General features: G+C 35.1%; 3 protein-coding genes across 6 annotated transcripts in view; all 3 read left to right on the top strand.

Annotated features, from left to right (window-relative positions):
- The first annotated feature begins 351 nt into the window (after nucleotides 1-351).
- LOC126758389 (uncharacterized) lies at nucleotides 352-3,508 on the top strand. The gene is made up of 4 exons (XM_050472647.1): nucleotides 352-935; nucleotides 2,397-2,563; nucleotides 2,625-2,809; nucleotides 3,069-3,508. Exons 1-4 carry the CDS (start codon nucleotides 490-492, stop codon nucleotides 3,384-3,386), a joined length of 1,116 nt encoding a protein of 371 aa, XP_050328604.1. The 5' UTR covers nucleotides 352-489; the 3' UTR covers nucleotides 3,387-3,508.
- Nucleotides 3,509-4,886: 1,378 nt separating this feature from the next.
- On the top strand, nucleotides 4,887-6,476 carry LOC126758682 (uncharacterized). Its single transcript, XM_050473032.1, has 4 exons — nucleotides 4,887-5,467; nucleotides 5,535-5,689; nucleotides 5,752-5,936; nucleotides 6,001-6,476. Exons 1-4 carry the CDS (start codon nucleotides 4,977-4,979, stop codon nucleotides 6,370-6,372), a joined length of 1,203 nt encoding a protein of 400 aa, XP_050328989.1. The 5' UTR covers nucleotides 4,887-4,976; the 3' UTR covers nucleotides 6,373-6,476.
- Nucleotides 6,477-10,050: 3,574 nt separating this feature from the next.
- The window catches only part of LOC126760452 (uncharacterized), a 45,614-nt gene continuing 30,598 nt past the window's right edge, over nucleotides 10,051-25,066 (top strand). For 2 of the 4 annotated variants that reach the window (XM_050476093.1, XM_050476094.1), the window contains exon 1: nucleotides 10,051-10,355. The gene's annotated coding sequence lies outside the window, so the exon portion shown is untranslated. Of the gene's footprint in view, nucleotides 10,360-20,802; nucleotides 21,004-25,066 lie in introns of all 4 variants that reach the window. The other 2 variants (XM_050476091.1, XM_050476090.1) reach the window with 2 other exon arrangements.

Below are 25,066 nucleotides of genomic sequence, written 5' to 3'. Positions count from 1 at the left end.
AATAGGCATTCATGCTGTAAGACTAAACATGTTGTATGGAAGTAGATGAAGTGGAAACATTGAGGCCTTTCTGTGCCATTGTCCAGTTTTTCGAACCTAGCTCCGACCAAACTTTTGGTAACCGTAACCAAAAAGGTAAAATTTTTCAGAAAATATGCAGTTTTGGAACCTTTTGTGAAGTGTTTCGACCTAACTTCAATTAATATATTTCTCATAAGCATTTCTGGCGACGTACTAATTTGTGTATCAATTTAGCCAGTCTCAAGTCATAATTATATTACTTAAACACTTTAATTACTCAATCAACGCAACCCTTGATTTTTCCATAAATGAGCTCTACGCAAAATTTTGAAAGCTATGCCAGTAAATTTTTCATATTTGCCCATTTAACAACACATTTTGGAAGTCGGATTTTTATTATTTTTATTTGTTATTTTATAACTAACTTTGGAGTTTCCTTTCGGACACATTCCTCCGCGCGGCCAAATTATGAATAATAAAAATCCAGATCCAAAAAATTTTCTAATATGTTCAAAACCAATTCCGGAAAAGCGAATTGAATTTAAGAAAGAAATCAAAAACGAAATTGCTCACGATGTTAATAACGATAAGATCAAAGTATTTGCGATTTATGAGGTAATCATGCGACTGATACAAAGTATTGAATTGTCACTGTTCGCGGCGGATGAGAAGTCGCCGATGCACATTGCGGCCCAAATGCCACACAATGCCTTCGTGTGGACCAAGGAGGCCTGGCAGGAGCGTGTGCACTATGGGCTTTTTTGGATGAAAGTCATTGCAAAGGCTGCAAATAGAGGTTGGGTGGAGGAGCGGAAGTTGCAAGTGGACTTGAGGCAACTAAATGATTTTGCGCTTTCAATATTATTGTCGTACATCGAAAAGGAGCAGCAACAAGAGGCTTGCAAAAAGCTGCGGTATGTAAAATAATATATATGTGGTATCCGTATATGTACATACATACATATATGGTATATGGAATTGAAATTTTTGTGTAAAAAAGATATAGAGATCCGCTGAAGGTTAAGAGTCGTGATCTTATAGACACAATTGAAGTACTTTCATATTATTAGAGAAGCTTTTAATAATAGAAATCCAGATTGTGAACTTCGTTCCTTTCAATTAATTAAAGATGTTACACTCACACCATAAATTTTGAGCGGCCGCTTTAGTTTGAACTCTGCCTGGAAGTCTGTAAAAAGTTAAAACTGACTCTTTCTTTATTATTTATATTTTAGTCTTAATCCATAAATACATTGCCGAAGTTCACTCCGAACCAGTTCCCTCCCATCAAAAGTCTGCTTGGAATAAGAAGCAGTTAAAGTGCTCTGAGTTTGGCAGCTTCATGACATCCTTTAACCATCTGGAACATGGATTAAAATCGAGAATTTTTCCCTGGTATATACTCACATTTTGAATTCCGGATCTCGAGATACCATTTACCTAATTATTTCATAGATCAGTTTCTAAGTTGTTTAGACCTTCATAAAAATTACAAGCTCCAACTTATTATTATCTGCAGATATTGTACTTGACTTCTCCAAGATCTGTAGCATTTTCTTTGTCATAATCCACAAGTTTGGTTAGATTGGACATGAAAAGTTTTGGCTGGTAGGTAAGTAGTAGTTCCTCCACCAGGGGCTCAATTGCAACTGAATGCATTATTTGTTACACTATGGTGGGACTCTTTCAAATGTTGGCCGCGGTTGCGTCTCAGATGGTCTATCCTTTGAATCCAATTTTCGGTGACTCGTTCGAGCATTTCGACTGGTAACTGGCGAATAACACTGGTGATGTTTTGCGCCAGGGCCTGATTCGAAGCGGGATTGCCGCATAGACTTTAGACTTTACATATCCCCACAGAAAAAAGTCCAACGGTGTGATATCACACGATCTTGGTGGTCAATCAAACTTACTTCCTACTAACTTGCAACTGCGGCAAATATTGTTGTGCGGACGTAGTTTCAGCGCATGCAGGCCGAAAACTTAGTAACCCGTTGTAGTAGCTGTAAGTCTGTATATACTATTTCTGAAACTAAATAGTAGGTTTATGGAGTTCTATCTGCCATATTTGGACAATAGCAAGCTGCAAGATAACAGGTCTGCTCTGTTATCTTGCAGCTTGCTATTGAGCACCCTCTGATCTAAACTATTGGTTCAAAATGTCTATAAAGCTCTCATTTCACCGTTCCACCACCAAGGATTTGTCTAAAAAAGCTTCTATCTTTGCTAAATTTATGATAAAATCCATACAAATTCCCTGTAGAACAAATTTTTTCTTCAAAGCTCTGCCTTCTTGTTAAATTCTTTAAGGGAATATCTTACAGTAAATACTTTTAACTTATACATATAGTATGTGTGTACATTTGAATTTTCAGATCGGTTGAAGAGTACAACGAATTGCACGAATCATTAAGCAATGAGTTGATTGCCAATACTAAGCAATGGAATAAACTTAAAGAAGATAAGAGATCTTTCGACAAATGCACTGCCACTATAAAGACACTTGAACAACAATTCTTGAGTCTAAATATGCAGGCTGTTTGTGAGTATAGTTTAAAGAAAAAACCTGGAAAAAAATAATTTTAAAAATTTCTATTAAACAGTAAGGCAAAAGGTCAAAGAAAGGTACATAAGACGCCACAATAAAGTGTCGGAGGAGCAAGCTGAACTTGAGGCTGATATTCGTATAAAAGAGCTCATGAAAAAAATTGACTATTACAAGGAGCGTATTGAGAATGATGCATTCATAACGGTCTACAAAAGCGATGTTTATCACAATACTATAGAGGTGAGTTGTTTTAGAGACTTTTGTTTCGGTTTTATTTGAGTGCTAGTGTCTTCTAAAAAGATCGTTTACAATAACAGAGAGCATGTGGGCAACCTATTAAAGTGTGTTAACCTCTTGCTACACTTTTTCAACTTCACTATGCTCGCTCTTTGAGTTAAGCCACCTGCTTGTTCGATTCGCCACTTCTCCCATTCTGGCGTATCACAATTAAAGACTACAAATACATCAAAATACAAATATTATTCTCTTATTTCTGCAGTTTTTGCGCGTCAAAATTGAGAATATTGAAAAGAAGTTTGTGACCAAAGAAATAGAAACAGAAGACACGCGGCAAATTCTACAGACCGACATTGCGAAATTGAAGACAAAGCTTGCATATCGCAAAGCAAAATTGCGTCTCTTCCGCACAGCAGTACAACAATTCAGGGAAGGTGATATCACCGATTTCACGGAGTTGAGAAACAGTGTCAAATCACTTGCGCTGTCGGATAAGTCGTTTCTAGTCATGGATACATCACCGAGCATGAATCTGCCTCATAAAATTGAAAGATCTACTATGGCAATAAAAGCCAATTGAAAGTGAAATTTAAAAAAAATTTCAAAATAAATTTTAAAAATTAAAAAAAAAAAAATCAAAATAAATACTAAAAATTAAAAAAAAAAATAAAAAAGAAAGGAAAATGTATTTAAAAAATTAAAAAATGTACAAAGTAAAATATATTAAAAAAAAATTTAAAAATAAATTTAAAACATTGTTCAAAAACAGCAAAGCACATATACATACATATATTCATATTTATAAGATACATTTAATAATTATACTCCTAATATAATTCGCAATAAATTTCGAAATATATTTTTTAAACAACTTTTTTTATTCTAAAATTTTCACTAATATATTTTACAGGTCTTTCTTTTGTATGAGGACTAAAAATTTGCCATAATTGTCCGAAGAAATGTAATCGGTTAAGAATTATGGCATCAAAGGCCAATAACAAATACCACACTAAACCTTTGGACTTATTCTGCATGCCTCTTATGACAGTCAGCATTTGACTTTGAATGAAGAATCTTGTCTGAACCTTCTCTGAGTCCTATTCCGTAACTTGATTCGAAGTAAAATTTACTCGAATTCGGATTTTATGTATTCAACATGTCGTTTTTCGTATTCCCAATCCTGTTTTCGAATAAAAAATTATAAAAAATTCATTAGTATTATAAGTTAGAAATAATTTGGAACAGAAGTTATCGAAGTCAATAACGCTTTCTGAGTTTAATGGCTTTTTTCAACATATTCTTAGCGCGGTCAACCACCCTTCTTTACATGGATGCTCTTTGGTGAGTTGAGGGGTCCTTTTGTTTACCTTCTGCTGGGTCAACAAGCCCATCTGCAGAATGTTGTCATTCGATCAAATTTAGTCAAACAAAAACCGTTCCTGAGGTCATTGGCCCTATTGTTTACCTTTAGCAAAGTCAACTACTTTCCCGAGGTCACTGACTCTTTATTTATATTTAACAAAGTCACTACCTTGAATACAGATCAATGATCTTTGGTTTGATCGTTGTCTCTTTTGTGAATCAAAAATTCTCCTTGAGGTCAAGGGCTCCTTTGATAAGCAAAATCGACAACATTTCCTAGATTCATTAGCCCTTTGCGAGGTTATCAACTTTATAGGGATCAATAACGTTTAGCAAAGTTAACAACTCTTTTCGTCTCATTGGTTTTGTTTACTTTAGTGAAGACAACTACTTTGATCGATGTCAATGAGTCTTAAAACTTCCTGTCCTACGACAGTTGGTTCCACGTTAATGAGCCTTTAGGCTTCCGTTCCTATGACAGTCGGGTCTACGTAATCGCTACAACAACAAAAGCCTTAAGGATTATAACTTAGTGGTGAAACGGTAATCAAAATTTAGCCAATGAATACAAAAACAAAATTTTAATTTTTTTTCTCCAGTGTGGCACCACTGCAAGAAAATGATAACCAATATTTGAAATTCAGCATCAAATATGGAAATGAAATCTTGACATTAAAATTTAGAAAATTAAAAATTTTCCGATTTGAAAAGCCTTGACGAAGTAACGAATTTTTCCGCTTCTAACTTTTTTTTTACTTTTTCGTCTGCTTTTGGAGCACGATTTAATTTTTGAACTTTCGGCTAAATTATGCGCAGAACTTATTCTTTAGAATTAATTGCGAAAAATCCGATCACAAAACGTCTTTCGTTCCGATCGCTGCATGATGTGCGCAGATTCAGAGCATCGGCCAGTACATTCAGCACAAGGAGTCTAAAGGTCGAACAACCCGTTCAATGTTTCAACTACAAAGTGAAGCTCAAAATACTGGCCGTGCACATGGCGATCAAGAAGCTAATGAACAGGATAATGTTCATAGAGGATTTGGAGCGTAACAAATTGGGCAAATTCATACATGTGCAATGTCCGGAACAGATCTTAAGTTGGAAGTACGAAGACTGGTTGGATACGGAGTCACACAGATTGCTGTGGTTCAAAGTCATCGACCGCCAGATGTCACCTAGGCAATTTACAATATGGATGAAGCTAAAGAACTATGTGGCTATACGGAATTGCCTCTACGATTTGGGTGATTGTTATGTGAACAAAAACCAGTTTATAATGCCAATGGATGTTATGGCGTAAAAAATCAATAATAATTTTAAAGTTTTTTAGATTTCATTAAGTTTTTTTGTTACTTAAATGTAGGTCTATTGCGAAATTTCATAACTTTGAGGCAGAAATTTCAAAACAAGTGCAACTGAATGAGGCAAAGTCTGACGGAGTGCGCCTCCAACTCATCGCGGTGGCTTTTATTAAAAGAACCATGGGCTCATTAACCAAAAAGCCGGAGGATCTCTTTTGTAAGCAATCTTCTGAATATTTTAGAAAGCGCTGACTTACTTCAAAAAATATTCGTGTGCAGTAATTTCCAATATAGAGAACAATTATGTGCTGCGTTTCCACAAAGTGAGGGAGGAGCAGGCCGAAATGCGCATACAAATGACCGAGAAGCGGCTAAAGAAGGAAATCCAGAAAGCCAAGAAACGTTTTTATGAAGAACAGTTTGCAACAACCTGCACCACGGACACTTACTTCAATCAGATAGAGGTGAAATGCAGGCTTTTATGCGTTTATATATACATATGTAAACATATTAGCATGTCTTCTACAGAATTTACGCCAACGCATAGCGAAGTTAACGCTACATTATGACAGCGAATACTCGCGGTTAGATGGAAACATAAATTATTTGAAAACAGCTATTGAGAAACTCCAAACAAATCGCTCGTACTTGGTGGAACAGATCGCATGGTTTAAAGAGAGCTTGCGCCTTTCCGATGAAGGCATAACTCCACCCAAACGAGCAAGTACGTCCAAACCCTTAAAAAACCTGCATTTCCACAAAGAACGGAAACTGACACTGCTGCGACCCCAGCGGAGTCACATGTCCATAAATTCACAAACACACAGATGGTCTCTGCGTCCTAGAACTAGGCCAAGAAAGGAGCCCTCATTTCTAATAGGTACAGAAAATCTAGAGTGAAATTAAAAGTATAAAAAAATCACAAAATTCATAAATTAAAAAAAAATTAACATAAAATTTAAACAGCACATAGCAAAAATGTGTGAAAAAAAATTTATTAAGCAAAATAAATGAAAATTATATGCGAGGCATTGTACCAATAATATGTGTATGTATTGCGAAATAAGTGACTCCAATGTGGAACTACTTTCAGTCTCTTATTTAAAATATTTTGTTTAGTTTTTTTTTATAAAATGTAGCAAAAACTCTAGGATAAAACAAAAGTAGTCCGTAAGTTATGCTATTTGAATTCGCAATACTGTACAATTGCTGAGTAAGCCCATATTTAAGTATTATAAACTGCATTCAGTGGCAACATTGTTATCATTGCCTCAAAAAGTTCTCACAACTATAAAAGCTTCATAAGAAAAAGCTTTAAGCTTTTATTTCCAGTCAAATAAAAAAATTCGAGTTGTAATAACGAATCTGGGATCACCGACGTATACATATTTGTTAAGTGTATGTGAAATGAAATAAAGAACCTATGAAGATTTAAAAAGAATGGTATCTAATAACAACTGAACTGAACTGAGAGAGAGAGGGAGAGAGAAAAAGCAAATAGAAATAAGGGTGTACTCTTCGAGAAGAGCAATGCGCGAGAAGGAATCTTGAAATATATCTTTTGTGTTTGATAAGAAGCTTAAGGAGCTTAAAAACAGCGATTGCTGTAAATTCCAAATGACAAATTTCCACCTCTGCTTCTTCTAACGAGTACAGGATACTTAAGAGGGTACTCTAAGCTTCTGGAAACGTAATATGAAAAATATGGTATACAATGAAAGTCATCAGCTTGATATTTTCTTCTTTTTTTCTGGCGTAGACACCGCTTACGTCGTTATAGCCGAGTTAACAACAGCGCGCGGACCGACTTTTTCTTACTTTCTCATTTGGCGTCAATTCGATATATCACGTATAATAAGGTCTTTCTTCACCTGATCTCTCCAACGGAGTGGAGATCTTCCTCTTCCTCTACTTCCAATGGTGGGTACCAAATCGAAAACCTTCTAAGCTGGCCAAGCCAATGGCTCTGCTATTGTCTATTGATTCGCAGCTCGAATTATTTTTTCCGGGAGTAGATTGAAGAAATCGCACGATAGGGGGTTGCCTTGTCCGAAACCTCGTTTGGTATCGAACGGCTCGGAGAGGTCCTTCCCGATCCTGACGGAACTTTTCGTGTTGTTCAACGTCAGCTTACACAGACGTATTAGCTTTACGGGAATACCAAGTTCAGATATAGCTGCAAAGAGATAGTTTCTTGTAGTGCTGTCGAAGCCGGCTTTAAAGTCGGCGAAGAAGTCGTGTGTGTCGATCTTCCTTTCAGGGGTATTTTCCAAGATGTGGCACATGGTGAAAATCTTGTCGGTAGTAGATTTTTTAGGTCTAAAGCCACACTACTAAGGTCTACTCAGTTTGATGGCGGTGGGCGGTGAAGGTTTATCCTAATGTATTTTTCGCAGATTTTCCCTTTTTGTTGATTGGAGAGATCACACTTAGGTTTCAATCATCGGGCATGCTTTCAACCGCCGTATTTTAATAACTCGGCCGGTAATCCATCGGCTCCTGCCGCTTTGTTGTTCTTCAGGCTGGTAATGGCTATTCGAGCAACTTCATAGCCGGGCAATGGAATATCGATTGTGGAATCGGATTCGCCATTTCCAAATGTTACACTTCCACTCTGTGTTCTTCAGTATGTTCTGACTATCAGCCACTAGATCTCGACTTTGGTTCCTACAAGAGTATGCTCCGGTCTTGAAACCTTCCGTTAGTCGCCGTATCTTTACTTGGAATTTCCCATCATTACCACTGTCGACCAGCTTCTCGAGCTCTCCATACTCACGGATTAGGACCCTTTCTTCTTTTGTCTGCATATGTGTCTTGCTTCTAACTTCAACTTTCAGTATTTATCCAACCCAGCTCGTGTTGTGGTCGATCGCAACATTGCGAGGTAGGCTGTCCGTTTCTCTCAGTGCTATAATACAGTCCACATCGTACCAGCTGTTGTTTTGACCTTTCACAAAACCATTGGTTTCGCTTGCAGCTGAGAGAAAGAAGTTTGAAAGGCCGCTCCACTGTTCCTTATACTGAGTTGCTGATGAGTGCTCTCAGGGAGCAGCAACTAAGCGAAACTAAATTCTCTATGAGAGATTTGCGGATCAGAGCTATATTTGGGACAGTATTTATGGCTTGTACTCATCAATTATAACCATTTCGAGAAAATTGTCATTCAACCGATCTTGAACTTTTCTACCCACTATAGATGCTGATAACATGAGAAATAACAGAATGAGGAGTTTATTACATACTATAACTACTCTCTATATTTTCTCAATTTTCAGTAGTGAATTTGCTGAGACGTCTAAAACGAGTTGTAAGCACATTCTTTGACTTATTGGAATAGCTGGTATCACTAAAATAAACTTTACGGTCCCAATGTCCCCATATTGTGACCTTTAATATGCTGATAGTGGGACCTTAAAGATATCTGATAGCCAGAAAGCGTATTTTTTTGAAAAAAAAAACAACTATATCAACTGTCAAATATACGGTAACTTTCGTTTTTTGATTAATGTTGTCGCCTTCAAAATAGTTCCGTTTCGATATTATGCACTTATGCCAGCTCTTCTTATAATCGTTGAAACACTTTGGATAGTCTTTAGAGTTTTCAGGATGCGCTTTTAATGCTTTTAATTAAGGTTCTCTCTATTTTTGAAAATAAGAAAAACTCACACTGAGCCTATGCTTGGCGAATATATGTAGTTTTTGGCCAAATACTCGAGAAATCTGAATAAAAAATTAGCGACTGATGAGCTAAGAGGTCTTTGGCGTATTTGAGGTATCTTGATTACGATTTTTTAGTTATAAAATGTTCCATCATTTACAGCTATTTTTGTAAATGGTGGTGATTTCATCCCATCCCCTTGAAGACAACACTAAAACTCCTACTCCTTTTTCTATAATTTTTTCTATAACATTATAGTCGCAAAATTTTTGGTCAATCGACGAATTGTGTGCTGAAACACATTTTTGATTATATTTTCAACAAAGTTGCAACTCTAATAAATGTAAACATTATAGTCGCAAAATAGCTGTGTACAGTGTAATTAAATATATATTAATTAAAAAATATGTGATAAACATTCGAGCATTGTCAATTTTTGAACGAAATATCGAAACTATGCGTACTTTTGTGTATACATTTTTTAAACAAACGAAAATCGCCGCCAAAAATATAAAAATATAAAGTAAATCTTCTAGCCCATTATTTTCGCCAATCACTTCCAACTCACTTTCCCTTTAGGCCACACCTAATAAACTTATAAAAATTTCTAAACATCAAAAATTATTTTTTATTCAATCAACGCAAAAAAATTAATTTCATTTCCTTCTTAAATCATTTTATTTATTTTCTGTTGCTTAGCAACCGTAACTACCAGTCACCCGCTCAGTAGCGCCACACTCTCACCCAAACGCCCATTGGAAAACGAAAACAAACTTTCCAGTGAGCGCCACAACGCTAACGAGCGCACGCACACTCGTCGCTCTTACCACTTTCCCAGCGTGTTACCACATTTTTAGTGCCGCCGCCGAGTGGCTGCTTCCCATGGCGATCAGAAGTTCAGTTGATTTTAGCTTTTCGTTGTGTTCGCAAGTGTTTTCGGTGTACGTCGCGTTCCCAACGACACCGTGAGTCTGCGTGCGCGTCACAAACATATTCACATACATACTACATATAAACAAAATAATTTTAATTAATTGATTTTTTATTGTTGCTGTGTGTTTTTCTTTTTTTTTCAATCTTAACGCTCTTTAACATTTTCGAAGTTTTATGCGTTCGTGTGATTAGCGCTCGAGCCGCGATCGCCACGAATCAGAACGTGAGAGCGTTGCGTTGGCTGATTAGCATATTGCTTGGCTTCAGCAGGCGGAGACAATCGAACAGCGATGTACGTGAAAACATAAAATTTGTGAATTTCTTGTTGTTCTTGTTGGTAACCGTGTTGCAACTGTATATAAGTGTGTGTGTCTGTGTGTAATAGTTGTTAATTGTGTGCGCTTAAAAGTGTGTTTGCTCACGCAAAGTCTGTAACGAAACAAAAAATATTTGAGTAAAAATAAATAATTGCACATTAAAGACGGAAAGAAAACAGCGAAATTAAGCATTAAGCAGCATTAACTGTGCACACGCGGAATACAATAACACGAAATATACATATATCTATAATTAAGCGCAAAGCAAATAGCATTACTTACCTTTGGTATTTGCTATTTTTTGTTGTTTTTTCTGTTTATCGCGGATTTGTTGGGATTTTATTTTGCTTGTTGTGTCTGCGCTGAGGTTTGTTGCCTTGTTGTTGTTATTGTTATTGTTTTGATCGATGCTATTTTTGCAAGTACATTGACACTTGGCGCGTTGGCTTTTATCACTTCCAAGCGCGTGACACATACAAACGCACATAGAAACACCATATATGTAAGTATATATAGATACATATGTGTATGTATACTTACATACATATATATATTATATATACATATGTATGTATGTATATGTACGATATGTATTTACATATGTATATCCTTACAACCTTTCGCCACGAAATTCTTTTGTTTACCGCTTGTTTGTGCTTTGTGGCGCTTGTCGCACCTCCAACGCAATGTAAAAAATTACAACAACAAAAATTATTAACCTCGCCTGGACCGAAGCTATAATACCCTTCACAGCTGCATTTTTTATAGCATTAAAAATATAAAAAAATTTATCTTGACTTTTCTTGGTAATTTTGTATAGCAGGTATATGCTATAGTAAACCGATCCGAACAATTTATATGGAGATTTACAACATTGCTTTGGAAAATACTTTTTATCAAATTTTGTGAAAATATCTTGACAAATAAAAGAGTTGTCCATACAAAGACTTGATTTTGAGCGATCAGTTTGTATGGCAGCTATATGCTATAGTGATACGATCTGCATAATTCTAACGGAGCTTATAGCCTAGTATTGGGAAATAATCTTTGGTAAATTTTGGGAAGATACCTCGTCAAATAAAAAAGTTTTCCATACAAGAACTTGTTTCCGTTCACTCAGTTTGTATGGCATCTATATGCTATAGAGCATCGATCCAAAAAATTTAAACATAGATTTACAGAGTTGCTTTGGAAAATACGTTGTGGCAATTTTATGAAAATAACCTGAAAAATAAAAAAGTTTTTCATAGAAGGACTTGATTTTCATCTGTCAGTTTGTATGGCAAATATGTATATGTTGTAGTAGTACGATCTGAGCAATATGTTCGGAGATTGTAGCCTTGCTACGGGTAATAGTCTATGCCTAATATCGTGTATATATCCTGTAAAATAAAAAAAAAATTCATACAAGGACTTGATTTTCATCTGTCAGTTTGTATGGCAAATATATGTTATAGTGAACCGATATCGACAGTTCATCAGCTGAGCAGCTTCTTGTGATGAAAACGACGTGTGCAAAGCTTCAGGCAGATAACCTCAAAACTAGTTCTACGTTTTCTCAGCTTCAAACTTAATATTGCCTGTTTAGGGTATAAAAATAAAAAATTTAATTAAATAAAAATAACAACAACAAATACTTTGAAATAAAACATATGAACTTACAAGGCGGCAAGTGTATCGTAAAGCAAAAAGTCATTAAAATTCCACAGCGCTGCCAGCGTCAAAATTTATGGCCGCTCTTGGCTGCTTACGCCGCTGGAATTTAAGCTTCCTTGTGGGACAAAAAAGAAAAAAAAGTTTCAGTAAATATTTGTATACACAAAGCGATTATAAAGCAAAATTTCATAAAAATGAGTTAGTATGTCTCTTATAGCCTGCCTTCACAACCAATTAGCTGTGCGCATGCGCACGCGTTGTTGCTAACTTTAAGGCCGCCAACCGCCAACAATATTTGCGCTGTCAGCATCCTCATTTATTCGCATATAAATATGTGTCTGTCATTTGTGCTTGTTCGCCGTGGCGTGCTTGTCGCATAAAAAATCTGCCACATAATTAAAAAAATAATAAAAAAAATATAAAAAAATTTAATTATCGCCAACGAAAGCGAAAAACTGTAACAAGGTAAACAAAGTGGCCATAAAAAGCAATTGCTACAACAAAAAGCAAACTCAATGATAAGCATAAACCTACTAAGCGTGGTAGTTAGAGCAAAATGTGGCTTGTCAGTAATTTGAGACATAACCAAGTACATTACAAGAAGAGCAACAACAGTGTCAACAATACTGTGCGCAAATACAATGCAAATTAAAAGACAACAAAAAGCAAAAAACACCAAAAAACATGTGTGTAAAAGTACATCTTATATACCTATGTATATGAGTGTATTCGATTTATGTATGTGTAAATGTATGTATATATCGTCACCTAAAATGCAAAATAACGTATCATCAAAAAATCGAAAATCGCTGTCAGATATAATAATCAATATATAACCGTTTTATAACAAATATATAACCAAAACTCAAATTTTGTTTCAATATGAGTTCAATATGAGTGTATGACAACCCATTATAACCGTTTTATAACCAAAACTCAAAATCTTTTTCCATTATGATTGTATGATAACTAATATAAAATCATTTTATAACCCAACTCAAATTTTATTTCAATATGAGTGATTTCTATGATATCGTTTTTTCGTCGCCTGTAAACTTATGAAAACTTATGTTATTTTGCATCTTAGGTGATGATATACTACATACATATATACTTATATATATACAAGTATATAAAAGTATTGGTTATACGCTGCGACCACAAAAAAGCGCGCCTCAAACCACCGACAAACAAATGAAACAGCTCCTCAGCGGCGTTTAAACTTTAAAAGTTTCATTCAATTTTCACATACATACCAAATTATAATTTGCAAGAAAGGTGCAAAGAAAAAATAAAGGAAATCAACCACCCCTTTGTAGATCGCTCTCTAATAAACCAGCTGCTTGAGTTTTAAGAGCGACAAGAGTTCTCATCAGACAACAGTTGTTAAATAACAATGAAACTTGCGCCAGTGATCTTAGTTCGCTTCCTCTTCCATTTCCAAATTTTTGGAATCATGTTTCGTTTGCTTATTTATAAAAATATAGACACACATACATATGTACATAGAATATGCATTTCGCTCTCATTTCCTGCTCTACATCGACTTTCTTATTTATTTTAACTGTCAGCAATTGACAGTGATGGACCATCTACAGAAACCCAATGAGAAATTGTAAGCCTTTAAATAGAATATCTGTTGCGAAAACAAAACAAATATGATTAGAGAATACGGTGAACCTGAACTCGCTGCTCTTTTCGTTGAACTGGCTCCTGCTAAAGTAATTACGGCAGCCATTATTCTGACTATGCTTCAAGCTCACGAACTGATCCATAGATAGATAGATAGATAGTAAAATTGAGGCTTTGCACTGCGACTTATGGTCTATTGTGCTCTCCCCTATATCACAAATGGTCACAAAGGTTCAGCATCCTGAAAAATTCCAGGAGCCCTCTGGGTGCGACTGAGGTACTGTGATCCCTGTCCAGGTAGATGGAACCTAGGGCCTTGAGCCTGCTTCTACAAATTGCTGGGCAATCCTGAATCATGTGTTCAGGAGTTTCCTGTTCCATGACGCAGAACCGGCAGTTTGCGCAAGAGACTATGCTCATGTTTTGCACAAGTGAAATAGAAGCAGATACTATGAAGAATGAAGTAATTATTCAACTTTGTATTATCATTTTTGTGATATGATTTGTTTTCTGTTTGAAAATTGTTGTTGTTGTTGTTGTTCTAAAGTTTACCCAGTCCCCGCCATGGTGGTAAGGTTCAGATAAGTTGTCATTGAGGTCATCCAACGGTAGACCCAGGAAACGGGCTGTTTCGACGGGGTCGGACCATAAGGGGAGGGATGTCAGATCTGTATAGTCAGCTGGGCATGCAAAGAGGTGGTTAGAGTCATGCGGGGATTCGTTACATGTTAGACATATATTTGATATAACGGGGTAGATTCTGGATAAATAGGAGGGTCACTCTCAATTCTCACGGCAACTCGAGCTCGTCGTCTACAATAGGTGGGTGGTTTGACTCCAAATACGCCATTTACTGAGAGGTAGTCGGTGAAGGTGTTTATGACTCCACTGTGAATGGCGGTCAGTGCATGTCTGAAGTTAGTTGCGTCCGAAGTCTGGTCGGCGTATTGTCTTATGTCGTCGCCTAGTCGAGGAAGGACCTCTTGATGATCGCAGGAGGCGGTTCCGTTTCAAGCAGGTGACTACAGGAATGATTTCTACGAAAACACCACAGCAGAAACTGCTTGGAGAGGAGTTCATTATGCTCCTTAACCCATGTGCTGTCGGCTAGCGGCCTGTGGATTTTGATGGCTCTGTTCTTTTGCAATAATAGCGGCCCGGTGAGGAGTGAAGGGGCACATTCTCTCGAGTGTCACACCTGAAATCTTAGGGTTATTGACAGTTGGAATTTTAACGTTAGCGACTGCAATATTAATGTCAAGGCAGTACTCTTTCGTACAGTAGTTTCAATAGAGTTCTTAGTTTCGCCTCGGACTTCTTCCAAGCGACCATATTGATGAAAACAAAAAGAAGGAAGGAAGGAAAGTATATAATAGGTAATGTTGAAGTAATATGATATAATATTATGGTGGCGTGGTGCACTATGAATTCCTTACGCCGGACCAAACTGTCAACAAATAATCTTATATAAGCGGTAGGCCTTAGGTCAAGGTATTTGACTGAAACGGCCGGAATTATGGGCGCAAATTCTTGGTTCCTTCATCACGATAATATCCCATGTCATATTGTATTGGATGTTCACGGCTTTTTTTGGCAAAAAGTCTACTCGTGTTGTTCCGCAAGCACTGTATTCAACTGCTTTGGCTTTGTGCGACTACTGGCTATTCAGCCAACTCAAAAGACCAATGCAGCGGCGACGTTTTGACACGATTGAGGAGATAGAAAATACGAATCGAAGAAGATCTTGAAGGCTATTTTTCGAGGACTTAAAAAGTGTTGCCAAATGTGTGTTTTATTTGACAGGACTTATTTTGAAGGCGATTTGAAAGAATAAATAATTTAAAGTTCATTAACAAACCTTACCTTTTTGATCACAGTAGTAAGTGTAACCATAAATAACATAGAGAAAATCCTTGCATAATATATTCAGCAAGTGACCAAAAATATCAAAAAGCATGTTCAATTTGGTTCAGAAATACTTCGGTGTGTACACACACGCCCTTTGACGTCTGGAGAAAATAAATAAAAGCGAACTTATGCAAACAACGAACTCGCAACGACCTTGTTGCGTGCTACCGCCTTCAAGCGCTTCACTGCTCTGGCGCTCCGTTGTGCTAATTGTAAATATTTACATATGTACATATCGCTGTCAAAATTACTTAAAGGCGACTTGTGACTTGCTTTATGTACATAAAAAGAACAACAACAGCAAGTGGATATGCATTTCCATTGTGAATGACCTAAAAAGCAAGGTGAAGTCTGCCTACTACTGCTTGCCGCATTTGATTGCAGTCGAATAACAGCTAAAGTGAATAATTATCAAATTGGCTTGAGCAGATAATTAGACAGACAATTAAAGTGTGAAAACTCGTTTTAGCGAAATGCTAAATGCATTTTACTGTACTTAGTGATAAATTTAATAGTGAGAAGTAGAATATTTCATCGAGGTTTCTGTCTTTTCTCTCGAAAAAGTACTGTCTTACTCGGTGAATCTGTAAACATATACCATATATCGATATATATACATATGTATTGCACATATAGATTTGTATACATATAGCAAAAATATCTTCCGTCTTCATTATTTTGCCAAAATTAAGCAGATAAAGATCAATTCAGGCGCAGTGTGGGCCTCGAAATACCCCACAGCGTGTACACATGTATATTTATTATTATGGCAAGCCATAAACAATTCTCGTATTGGCATATTTCTCACAGCCGAATTCGTATTATGGGAAATCGGCATGGAATTGTAATCAATTTTAGTTGCGAATACATAAATGTGTTTTCATTAGTCGATTTGATAAAATTTATGACTCAACTAGTTCTCATGTATTATTCGGCATGTTTTTCCATATAAAGCTTGTATCCCACAGCGTTATTCAAATTTTTAATTTTTTAAATATTTATTTCAATTATTAATATGCTCATGCGGTCACTTAGTCATTAGATTTATAGAAATTTGAGCAATGAAAGTTTAGCTGATTAGCTGTTTGGCTATAATTAAAAATGGAAGTATGTTGAAAAAATTTTTAGAAACATTCTGATTTCCTTTAAACATGCTGTAGAGGCCGTATATATCGCTCAGAGGCGATTTAAAATAGGTTCTAAAATTCAGATATTCTAGATGATTTTTTCTTCTTCTTCTTTACTGGCGTAGACATCACTTACCTCGTTATAGCCGAGTTAATAACAGCGTGCCAGTCGTTTTTTCTTTTTGCTATTTGGCACCAGTTCGAGATACCAAGTACAGCCAGATCTTTCTCCACCTGATTTCTCCAATGGAGTGGACTGAATCGAAAACCGTCAAAGCTGGAGTGTTCTTTTAGGTCAATATCGCCGTACCTATATCTCGTACAGCTCAAAGTTCCATCGACTGCGGTTTTCGCTGATACCAAAGCTCAAAGCACCATAAATCTTCCGCAAAACTCTCTTCTTATAGAGTTAAAGAGTTTGGTGTTTGTTCATCGAGAAATTTCCTCGTTCACAACCAAGCCCTTTGCTGTACAGAACCGGGTGCGTATCTATCTATAACAAGATGTTGGTTCGAGTCGATGTTAGGTGCTCGAGGCATACCCAGATTAAGGACACTGGAGACTTATCGGCCATCTATCACAACATAATCGATCGATCTTCTCGAACTTTCGCACTTTTCGAAGCGGTGACCGCCAGCTTGATGAATTTTCTTGTTCTGGAATCTACTACTGCAGACAACGCAACCATGTTTCTGGCCCCTGCGAAGTCATTCAGCCTCAACATACCATTTGTAGAGATTTCACCATGGAGGCTTAATTTTCCGACTGTTGTACCAAAAGTGACATCTACATATGCGAAAACGAAAAGTTTTCAATCTTTCGAAAGGTATCACATTAAAAGCTGTCATTGAGCCTACTATAATTTTAATTAGGTATCATTCAATGCTTCAACTATAATCTTTTTATAATGTATAAACTTCTATGTTCCTAGTCTACCCTCCTTAGTGACTTGACAACTCAAATCTTCTGCAATAAAATGAATTTTCTGTAGATTTTTTCTAATTTTTTGTTATTTTTTCATACAAACTGCATAGTTGTATATATTCTAAGGCAAACACAATCGTTTAGATCACAAAGGCTCTTGTCGGCTTTGTATGCCTAATTACTGATATTAGACATACTATATAAGAAAGGTTTTGCGTTTGACAATTTATTTCGAATAATTCTATATTGGTTTTGGCCTTACATGAGAGAATAATTTGCCATGAGACAGTTCACATGCATTAAATCAAGCAAAATCAAATAATTGTTCAGGCCACGACCACTTAAGACACATTCAAATTTTTGTCGCTCATCATTAGCAACTTCTCTTTGTATGTTGATAAAGGTGTTCAGTCAGTGCAACCTTCTTGTGTGTATTCATTTGACAATGAACATGACCTCGGAAATCCTACTGAAAAAGTTCCGAAATGAAAAGTAATGCCAATGTTACAACAGCAAACCGAGAAGAGCAAGAATTGAAAAAGTGTCATCCAATCAGCAGCCTTTTTCTCGCACTTATTCTCTCTACTCTCTCTCTTTTATAAATTTGGAGTTGCTCTAGCAAAAAATTGCCGTGTTTGAACGTAGTCTAACTTTTACAAAAGCACTTCCATTTTACGAACATTGTATGTAAACCGAATAATTTTCGATTATAATGAAGTCTCTACTCATTAGCTCCGGAATGCTTTTTTTTTTTATTTCCTGATAAGGCTGTATTTGAAGTTTGAAGACGAAGTTTGTAGTACCCAGAAATATACGTTGGAGAGCCTATAAAAAATATATATAAACGAACAGCATGAAGAGCTGAGTTGATATAGCCATGTCCGTCTCTCTGTCCATATATGCGAACTAGTCACTCAGTTTTTAAGATATCGATCTCAAATTTTGCACACGTCCTTTTTTCGACAAGAAGCTGCTTTATTTATCGGAACCGTTGATAACGGACTACTATAGAATATAGCTGTCACAAACTGAATGATCGGAATCAAGTGCTTGTATGGAAAAATTTTTTAACTGAAAAGATACATATCTTCACAAAATTCGGCATGGGTGATTTTCAAAGGCATTGATACAATATTCGAACATATTGTTCAGATCGAACTACGATTGGATATAGTTGCCATATAAACTGACCGATCAAAGGAAAATCTTTGTATGGAAAACTTTTTCATTTCGCGAGATATCTTCATGAAATTTGGCAAGAGATATTGTCTAAGGCAATAATCTAATCTCACAAGAAATTGTTTAGAACGGATCACTTTAGCATACAGCTGCCTTGTAAGGAACTTTTTGTATTGTATTAGCTAAAGGTATATATTATAGCTTCGCCACACCCGAAATTAACGTTCTTTCTTGTTTTTTAATTCAATTGAAATTTGTATTTGACTTAGAAATATCCAATTTCAGTCAAATATCTATGTACCGTTTTGTTTGATAACCTTACTTTCCTTTCTTTAAGTTTCAGAGATAACGACCAAAAATTGTTCAATTACAAAAATTGTTATTTTTGCTTGACAATTCATTAACTATTTCGTATTTTATTACTTAATAAATAAATTTTTTCTTCATTTTAGAAAATATGTTAGGAAATAATTTTCGAAAATTTTGTATGACATTTTTTTGAATTGAATTATATATTCAGATAACTTTTTTTTACGATTCTGAGATAACAACTAAAAATTGTTCAATCACAAATAATGTTAATATTTTTCTTTTTTTTATTATAATAAATTTGAATTTTTTTATTTTAGAAAATATATACATACATATAAAATATATATCAAAAAATAATTTTCGAAAATTTTGTATGACATTTTTTGGGATTGAATTATTTATTCAGAAACCTTTCAAATTATTTTTCAATGCAAGCCATAAATATTAGTAAGAAAATAACCGTTATATACACTTTATATGCATAACTGCATAAACCAGCCTACAAAGTTTTGCACTCAAAGCCCTATGCGGCTCTAAAAGTCAATGAACAGCTGCGCTAAGGTTTAAAAAAAAACAACAAAAACTAAAATCGTTTATTGGCGAATGGTTAACGAACAAAATTTGCATTTCTGCGCGAAAATTTTATATATACATATGTACATATGTTTATGTACTTAATTTTTATTTATTTCTCTTTGTTTTTTTCCTCATTTTTGCTATCAGTAATAACTATAGCTGGGCGCTGACCAACAAAAAAACTCTATATTTTCTTTCACTACCTTTTCTACTGCACATACTTACATGAATACACACATACATATATGTATATATACATACATATATACATATACATATATATTGTTTTCTTGCTTGACTGTTGTTTGATGCATTTCCAACTCTCTCGCCGCTTTGATTATGTGCTTGGCATAAACTTGGCATGTCATGCGTTTCAAATATGCCATTAAGCCAGCCAGCAATTCAAACAACAATGGAAAAGCGAAAAAGAGGTCAATTGCCGGGAATTAAATTCTCTTTTTATGTATACAAAACAATATTTTATGTGGTTTTCTTATGGTGATTTTACTGCCAGCTCTTTGTTGTTGCTATTTTGCGCTCAGTTGTATTTTTGATTTATGTGTATATTCTTTTTGTGAACATATGTTTCACACATACACACACACAAACATATATATATATACCATATATACATATACATACATACACAACCACATACATAGCATAACTACAAGCTTTAATGATCTGTTGCGTCGCTGCACAAACGTCAGCCACATGGACGCGCCGCAAGTCAGGCGGCCGGACGGACGGACGTGCGCCAGTTAATGCATTCGATGCGTGAAGTTGAAAAGTTTTCACCAAATGCAATTTCGAACAATAAAATAAGCATCTAAACCGACATTTTTATGCTCACGAGTGTGTGTTTGTGTGTGTCTGTGGTTGTATGTGTTTGTGGGTAGAATTTGTAGAAAATCGCTTTTAGCTCTTAGCATGCCAGCCGAAATATTTCCACGTCATGGTGTGATGCATGCTTAGTTAGCTACTATAATCATGTAACGGTATTCCTCTTTCTAAAATGCTGCTGTCGGCTATGCAACCGCACATACATACATACAAGTGTAAACGACTAAGTGAAATTCCGAATTGTGTAAAAACTGTTAAAATGTAGGAAATTAGTAATTATCTGCCAACTACCGGGAATCGCTTTAGACTTTCCATTAATCAGCGTTGAGATTTTATGCCGAATCGGTTAAATAAACGCTTCTGGTGGTGTAAATTGACTTTCAAGCTCTACAAATCGTAAAGGTCAGGTGAAATGTACATATTTGTTGAGCGAGTGAGGGAAAGCAGTTGCAGTAATTCTTGAAAGGTAAACATGTCCAGTTAGTTTTGATTTGCAACTATTTCAAGTGTTTTATGTAGCAAGCCTATATTTGAATATTTTTTATAAAAATTTAGTTCAAATAATTTAAATCAAAAATTAATCGATACATTTCAAAATTATATAAAAAAAAATTTTCCATGTAATTTAGAACAAAAATGAATCGATTTATTAAAAAAAAATTACCTAATTTAGAAAAAAAATTATCAATATATTTCAAAACATTTTTAAAAAATTTGGTCTTTACAATTAGAATATAAATTAACCCATAACTAAAAATTATGTAAAAAATTTGATTAATATAACTTAGGAAAAAAAATTAATCGATAAACCATATATATACATATGTATATATACATATATATGGTTTATATAATATATGTATATATTCAAAGTTATCTTAAAATAGTTGTACATATAATTTGCGATTAAAATTAATCGATAAATTTAAAAAATTATATTCGATAAAATTAATCGATAAATTTAAAAATTATATTCGATGAAATTTATCGATAAAGTTAAAAATTATATTCGATAAAATTTATAGATAAATTTAAAAATTGTTAAAAAACTTTGATCCACACAATTTAAAGCAAAAATTTATCGAAATATTTGAACAATTTATAAAAAAATGCATCAGTTTAGTTTAAAAATATTTAAAAAAAAAGTTGGTCAATACAATTACAAATGTAAAAAATTAAATGGCAAGCTAATCGATATATTTCAAGATCAAAAATGTATCGATATGTCTCATAATAAAAAAGTTGGTTTATATGATTTATAATTAAAATTTATCGGTTTATTATGAAATCATTTAAGGATTTCAGCTATATAATTTTGATATATCGATATATTTAAAAATTTAAAGAAAATTGAGATCCATATAACGTAGAATACAACTAAATTACATATTTCACAATTATTTAAAAAAATTTATTCATATAACACCAATTAATCGAAATATTTAGATATATTCCAAATTATTCAAAAACTCAGATCCTCATATATAACATCGAAGACGAATTTAGCGTTACAATTAATAACTTAAAAATATTGGTTACAGGGGTATAAGTCCAAAATTTCCTTTAAAAAATCTCTTTCTTAAAAATAGGAAACGAAAGGAAATATTTTCCTGAATAGATAAGTTTCTACTCCATCATTGAAATAAATAAGTGTGAAAGAAATGAGGAAAGCATATGAATTCGAAAATAGCTTAATTCTTCATAGAACGGGTATTTCTTCGAGCCGGCATCCAAATCCTTATTTTTCTAGCTAATAGATTCAAAATTATGGATTTTCACCAACTGGATTATGAATTTTTCACGTTCTGGACCGATACTGACAATGATACTAGTCATCTTCAGTCACCATGCTTTAGCGAGCAATGAACCGAACAAACTTTACAAAACATTTTCTGTCGTAAGAACCGCTTTGACCACTAAAATAAAGAAGTGAACGAGTAATCTTGGTCCGGTTTTTATAGATCATATTTTGATATGTATTAAGAAAAAGTCAAATTCTTTCGAATAATATCATTGAGAGCACGAAGATGTCCATTTCATTAAATACTTGGTTGGTGAACTGAACTGCTACTACTACTAATATACCCCTACAAAATGCAATGCTATTGATTCATGACTTCATTGGCAAGCCCAGGCATGATTTTGATCAATGATTTAAAACGTCATGGGTTTATGATCAATATTTTCTCATATATAAAAACATCTGAATAATTCATCATTATAAAAATAATGAAATTATTTATATTTTTTCTCTTTTCTAATACAGTTTGATATCCCGTTGCTATTTTTATTTAACCGATAGTGAGTTAAAAACTCAAAAACAGTTATGGGGGTCTGACGCCACAGGTAGTCGCCAACACAAGGTCGCTAAACAGCCGGAATGCCTTGTATGCGCTAAACTTCAGCTAATACTTGACTTAGACATGAGTCACTAGTGTGACTGAATAGTGTCAGTCATCATTTAGCACGTTTTACAAAAACGTCAAAAATGCATTTAAAATCAACAACAACAATGTTGCAAAACGAAGCAGTATCGTTTTACACAGTTAATTGCGAAAAGTTCTCTTGCTGTTTTTGGGTCATACCCGTTTATTTACACATATATCTACATACATATATATGGATTTTACATACATATCCAATTGACAGGAGTACTGACATTTCTAAGCCTTTATTTGCCAATATCTACAAGCGCGCAGCTTAAAATAGTCGAAAAGCACTTTGGCATAACAACACGAAGCCATCAAGTCAAGCCAAGAATTTATGTAAAATACCGGCGACAAACATATGTATATATGTCAATGTGTAGCCTACACACACCTTTGCTTAGACAGGTAAGACGCTTCGAATGCCGACAATAACAAAGTTCGAAGCGCCGCTCAATTCTCGAAATGTATTCATCAGCAAAAGCGAAGAAAACGGCGTTGAGTGAACGACATTGTTGTAGCAAACGTTACGAATAGTGGTAGTTGGCGCTCTCTTCCGATTGAGCGCTTAAGATAAAGGCTGAGCATGGCTTGCTGGCATCAAAACACATTTGAAAAGCTAGAAACATTGACAGCTGCGCATGGGAAATATTTGGAATTTAGCGCGCTCTGGCGCTTTCCAATAACGTAAGCTGTATGCGTGTTTTAATAAGTGAGCGCTGTTGATCTGACAAGATCAGCGATCAATAGTTTCAAGAGCGCGAACGTTGTTGCCATATTAATTTTTTCGTACAAATTATTGTAGAAAAACAATTTGAATAGTATGAAATGGCAGCTTATTTATAATGATTCAAAATTGTGAACTGTCAGATGGTAGGATGATTAATTTTATAATTTAGGAAAAGCTAGTCGGAATTAAGAGAAATAAAATTATGTGAATTTTCATCTTTCATCACCGTGGAGGAAACGTCAGAGGCTCTATAATGTATATAGTATGTATAATTGATCAACACGACGAGCTGAGTCGACTTCGTTATATTTGTCTGTGTATCCTTCATATTTTGAGATATCGATCTGTAATTTTGCACATGTTTTTTATTTCTCAAGAAACTGCTACCTTTTCGGAACTGCCGATATCGTACCACTATAGCCTATAGCTGTCAAACAAGCTGAACGATAAAAATCTAAGTCTTGTGTGGAAAACTTTTGTTAAACTCGTAAAGGTATCTCGTCAAGAGATTTGGCGCAAACTATTATTTAAGGCAACTGTGCAATATCCGAAGAAATTTTTCAGATCGGATCACCCTAGCATATAGGTGCCAAACAAATGAACCGCCAATCGAAATCAAATGCTTTTATTGAATTTTTCTCTTTCCTCCTCCGCCTTATATAGATAATCTTCAGTGACACAAGTTGTATTCCTGCCTCAGCGGTTAGTTTTGTCCACTTTCTGTGCTGAGAATGTGAAGCAGAGGGTCGAGGCCCATTTTCTTAAGGTCTGAAGTTTCTTTCAGCTAAGTGCTCTATATGAATAACCAGAATTCTTACATAATTCCATCTTTTAACTGTTGAAAAATTGTCTCCGTTTGATTTATACATTATCTAGATACATAAAAATTCTCTGAGTAGGCTATATTACAATGCAGAAGGTTTATTCTATATTTCAACAAGAATTCAAAGTCTCAAATGCAATATATTATGAGTCCTTTTACAAGTGCCATGTTTAAAACGGAAATGCTTCCGAAAGGTCGAGTTATATATTTTGCTCCCGCTTCCTTCCTGATATGCCATCTGACGATAGTACCCGTAGCTGAAAGTGTACACAAAGACCGTGGAGAGTCGATTCGGCGCCGTTCGCAGCAACTCGGACCGCCTTATGAAAGGACTGGGCGCTTTTTACGTCGAGATCTTAAATTGAAAGCATACAAAATACAGCTTGTGCAAGAACTGAAGCCGCTTGACCTTCCCAAGCGACATTGCTTCGCTCTATGGGCTCTTGAAAAGTTCCTAGAAGATCCGACGTTTTGGAGCCAAATTTTGTTCTGCATAAGACCCATTTCTGGCTCAACGGGTATGTAAAAGAGCAGAAATACCGCGTTTGAG

This window comes from Bactrocera neohumeralis, chromosome 5 (assembly GCF_024586455.1).
Source record: "Bactrocera neohumeralis isolate Rockhampton chromosome 5, APGP_CSIRO_Bneo_wtdbg2-racon-allhic-juicebox.fasta_v2, whole genome shotgun sequence".
NCBI classification, from domain to species: Eukaryota; Metazoa; Arthropoda; class Insecta; order Diptera; family Tephritidae; genus Bactrocera; species Bactrocera neohumeralis.
This window is presented reverse-complemented; position numbering and strand designations above follow the sequence as displayed.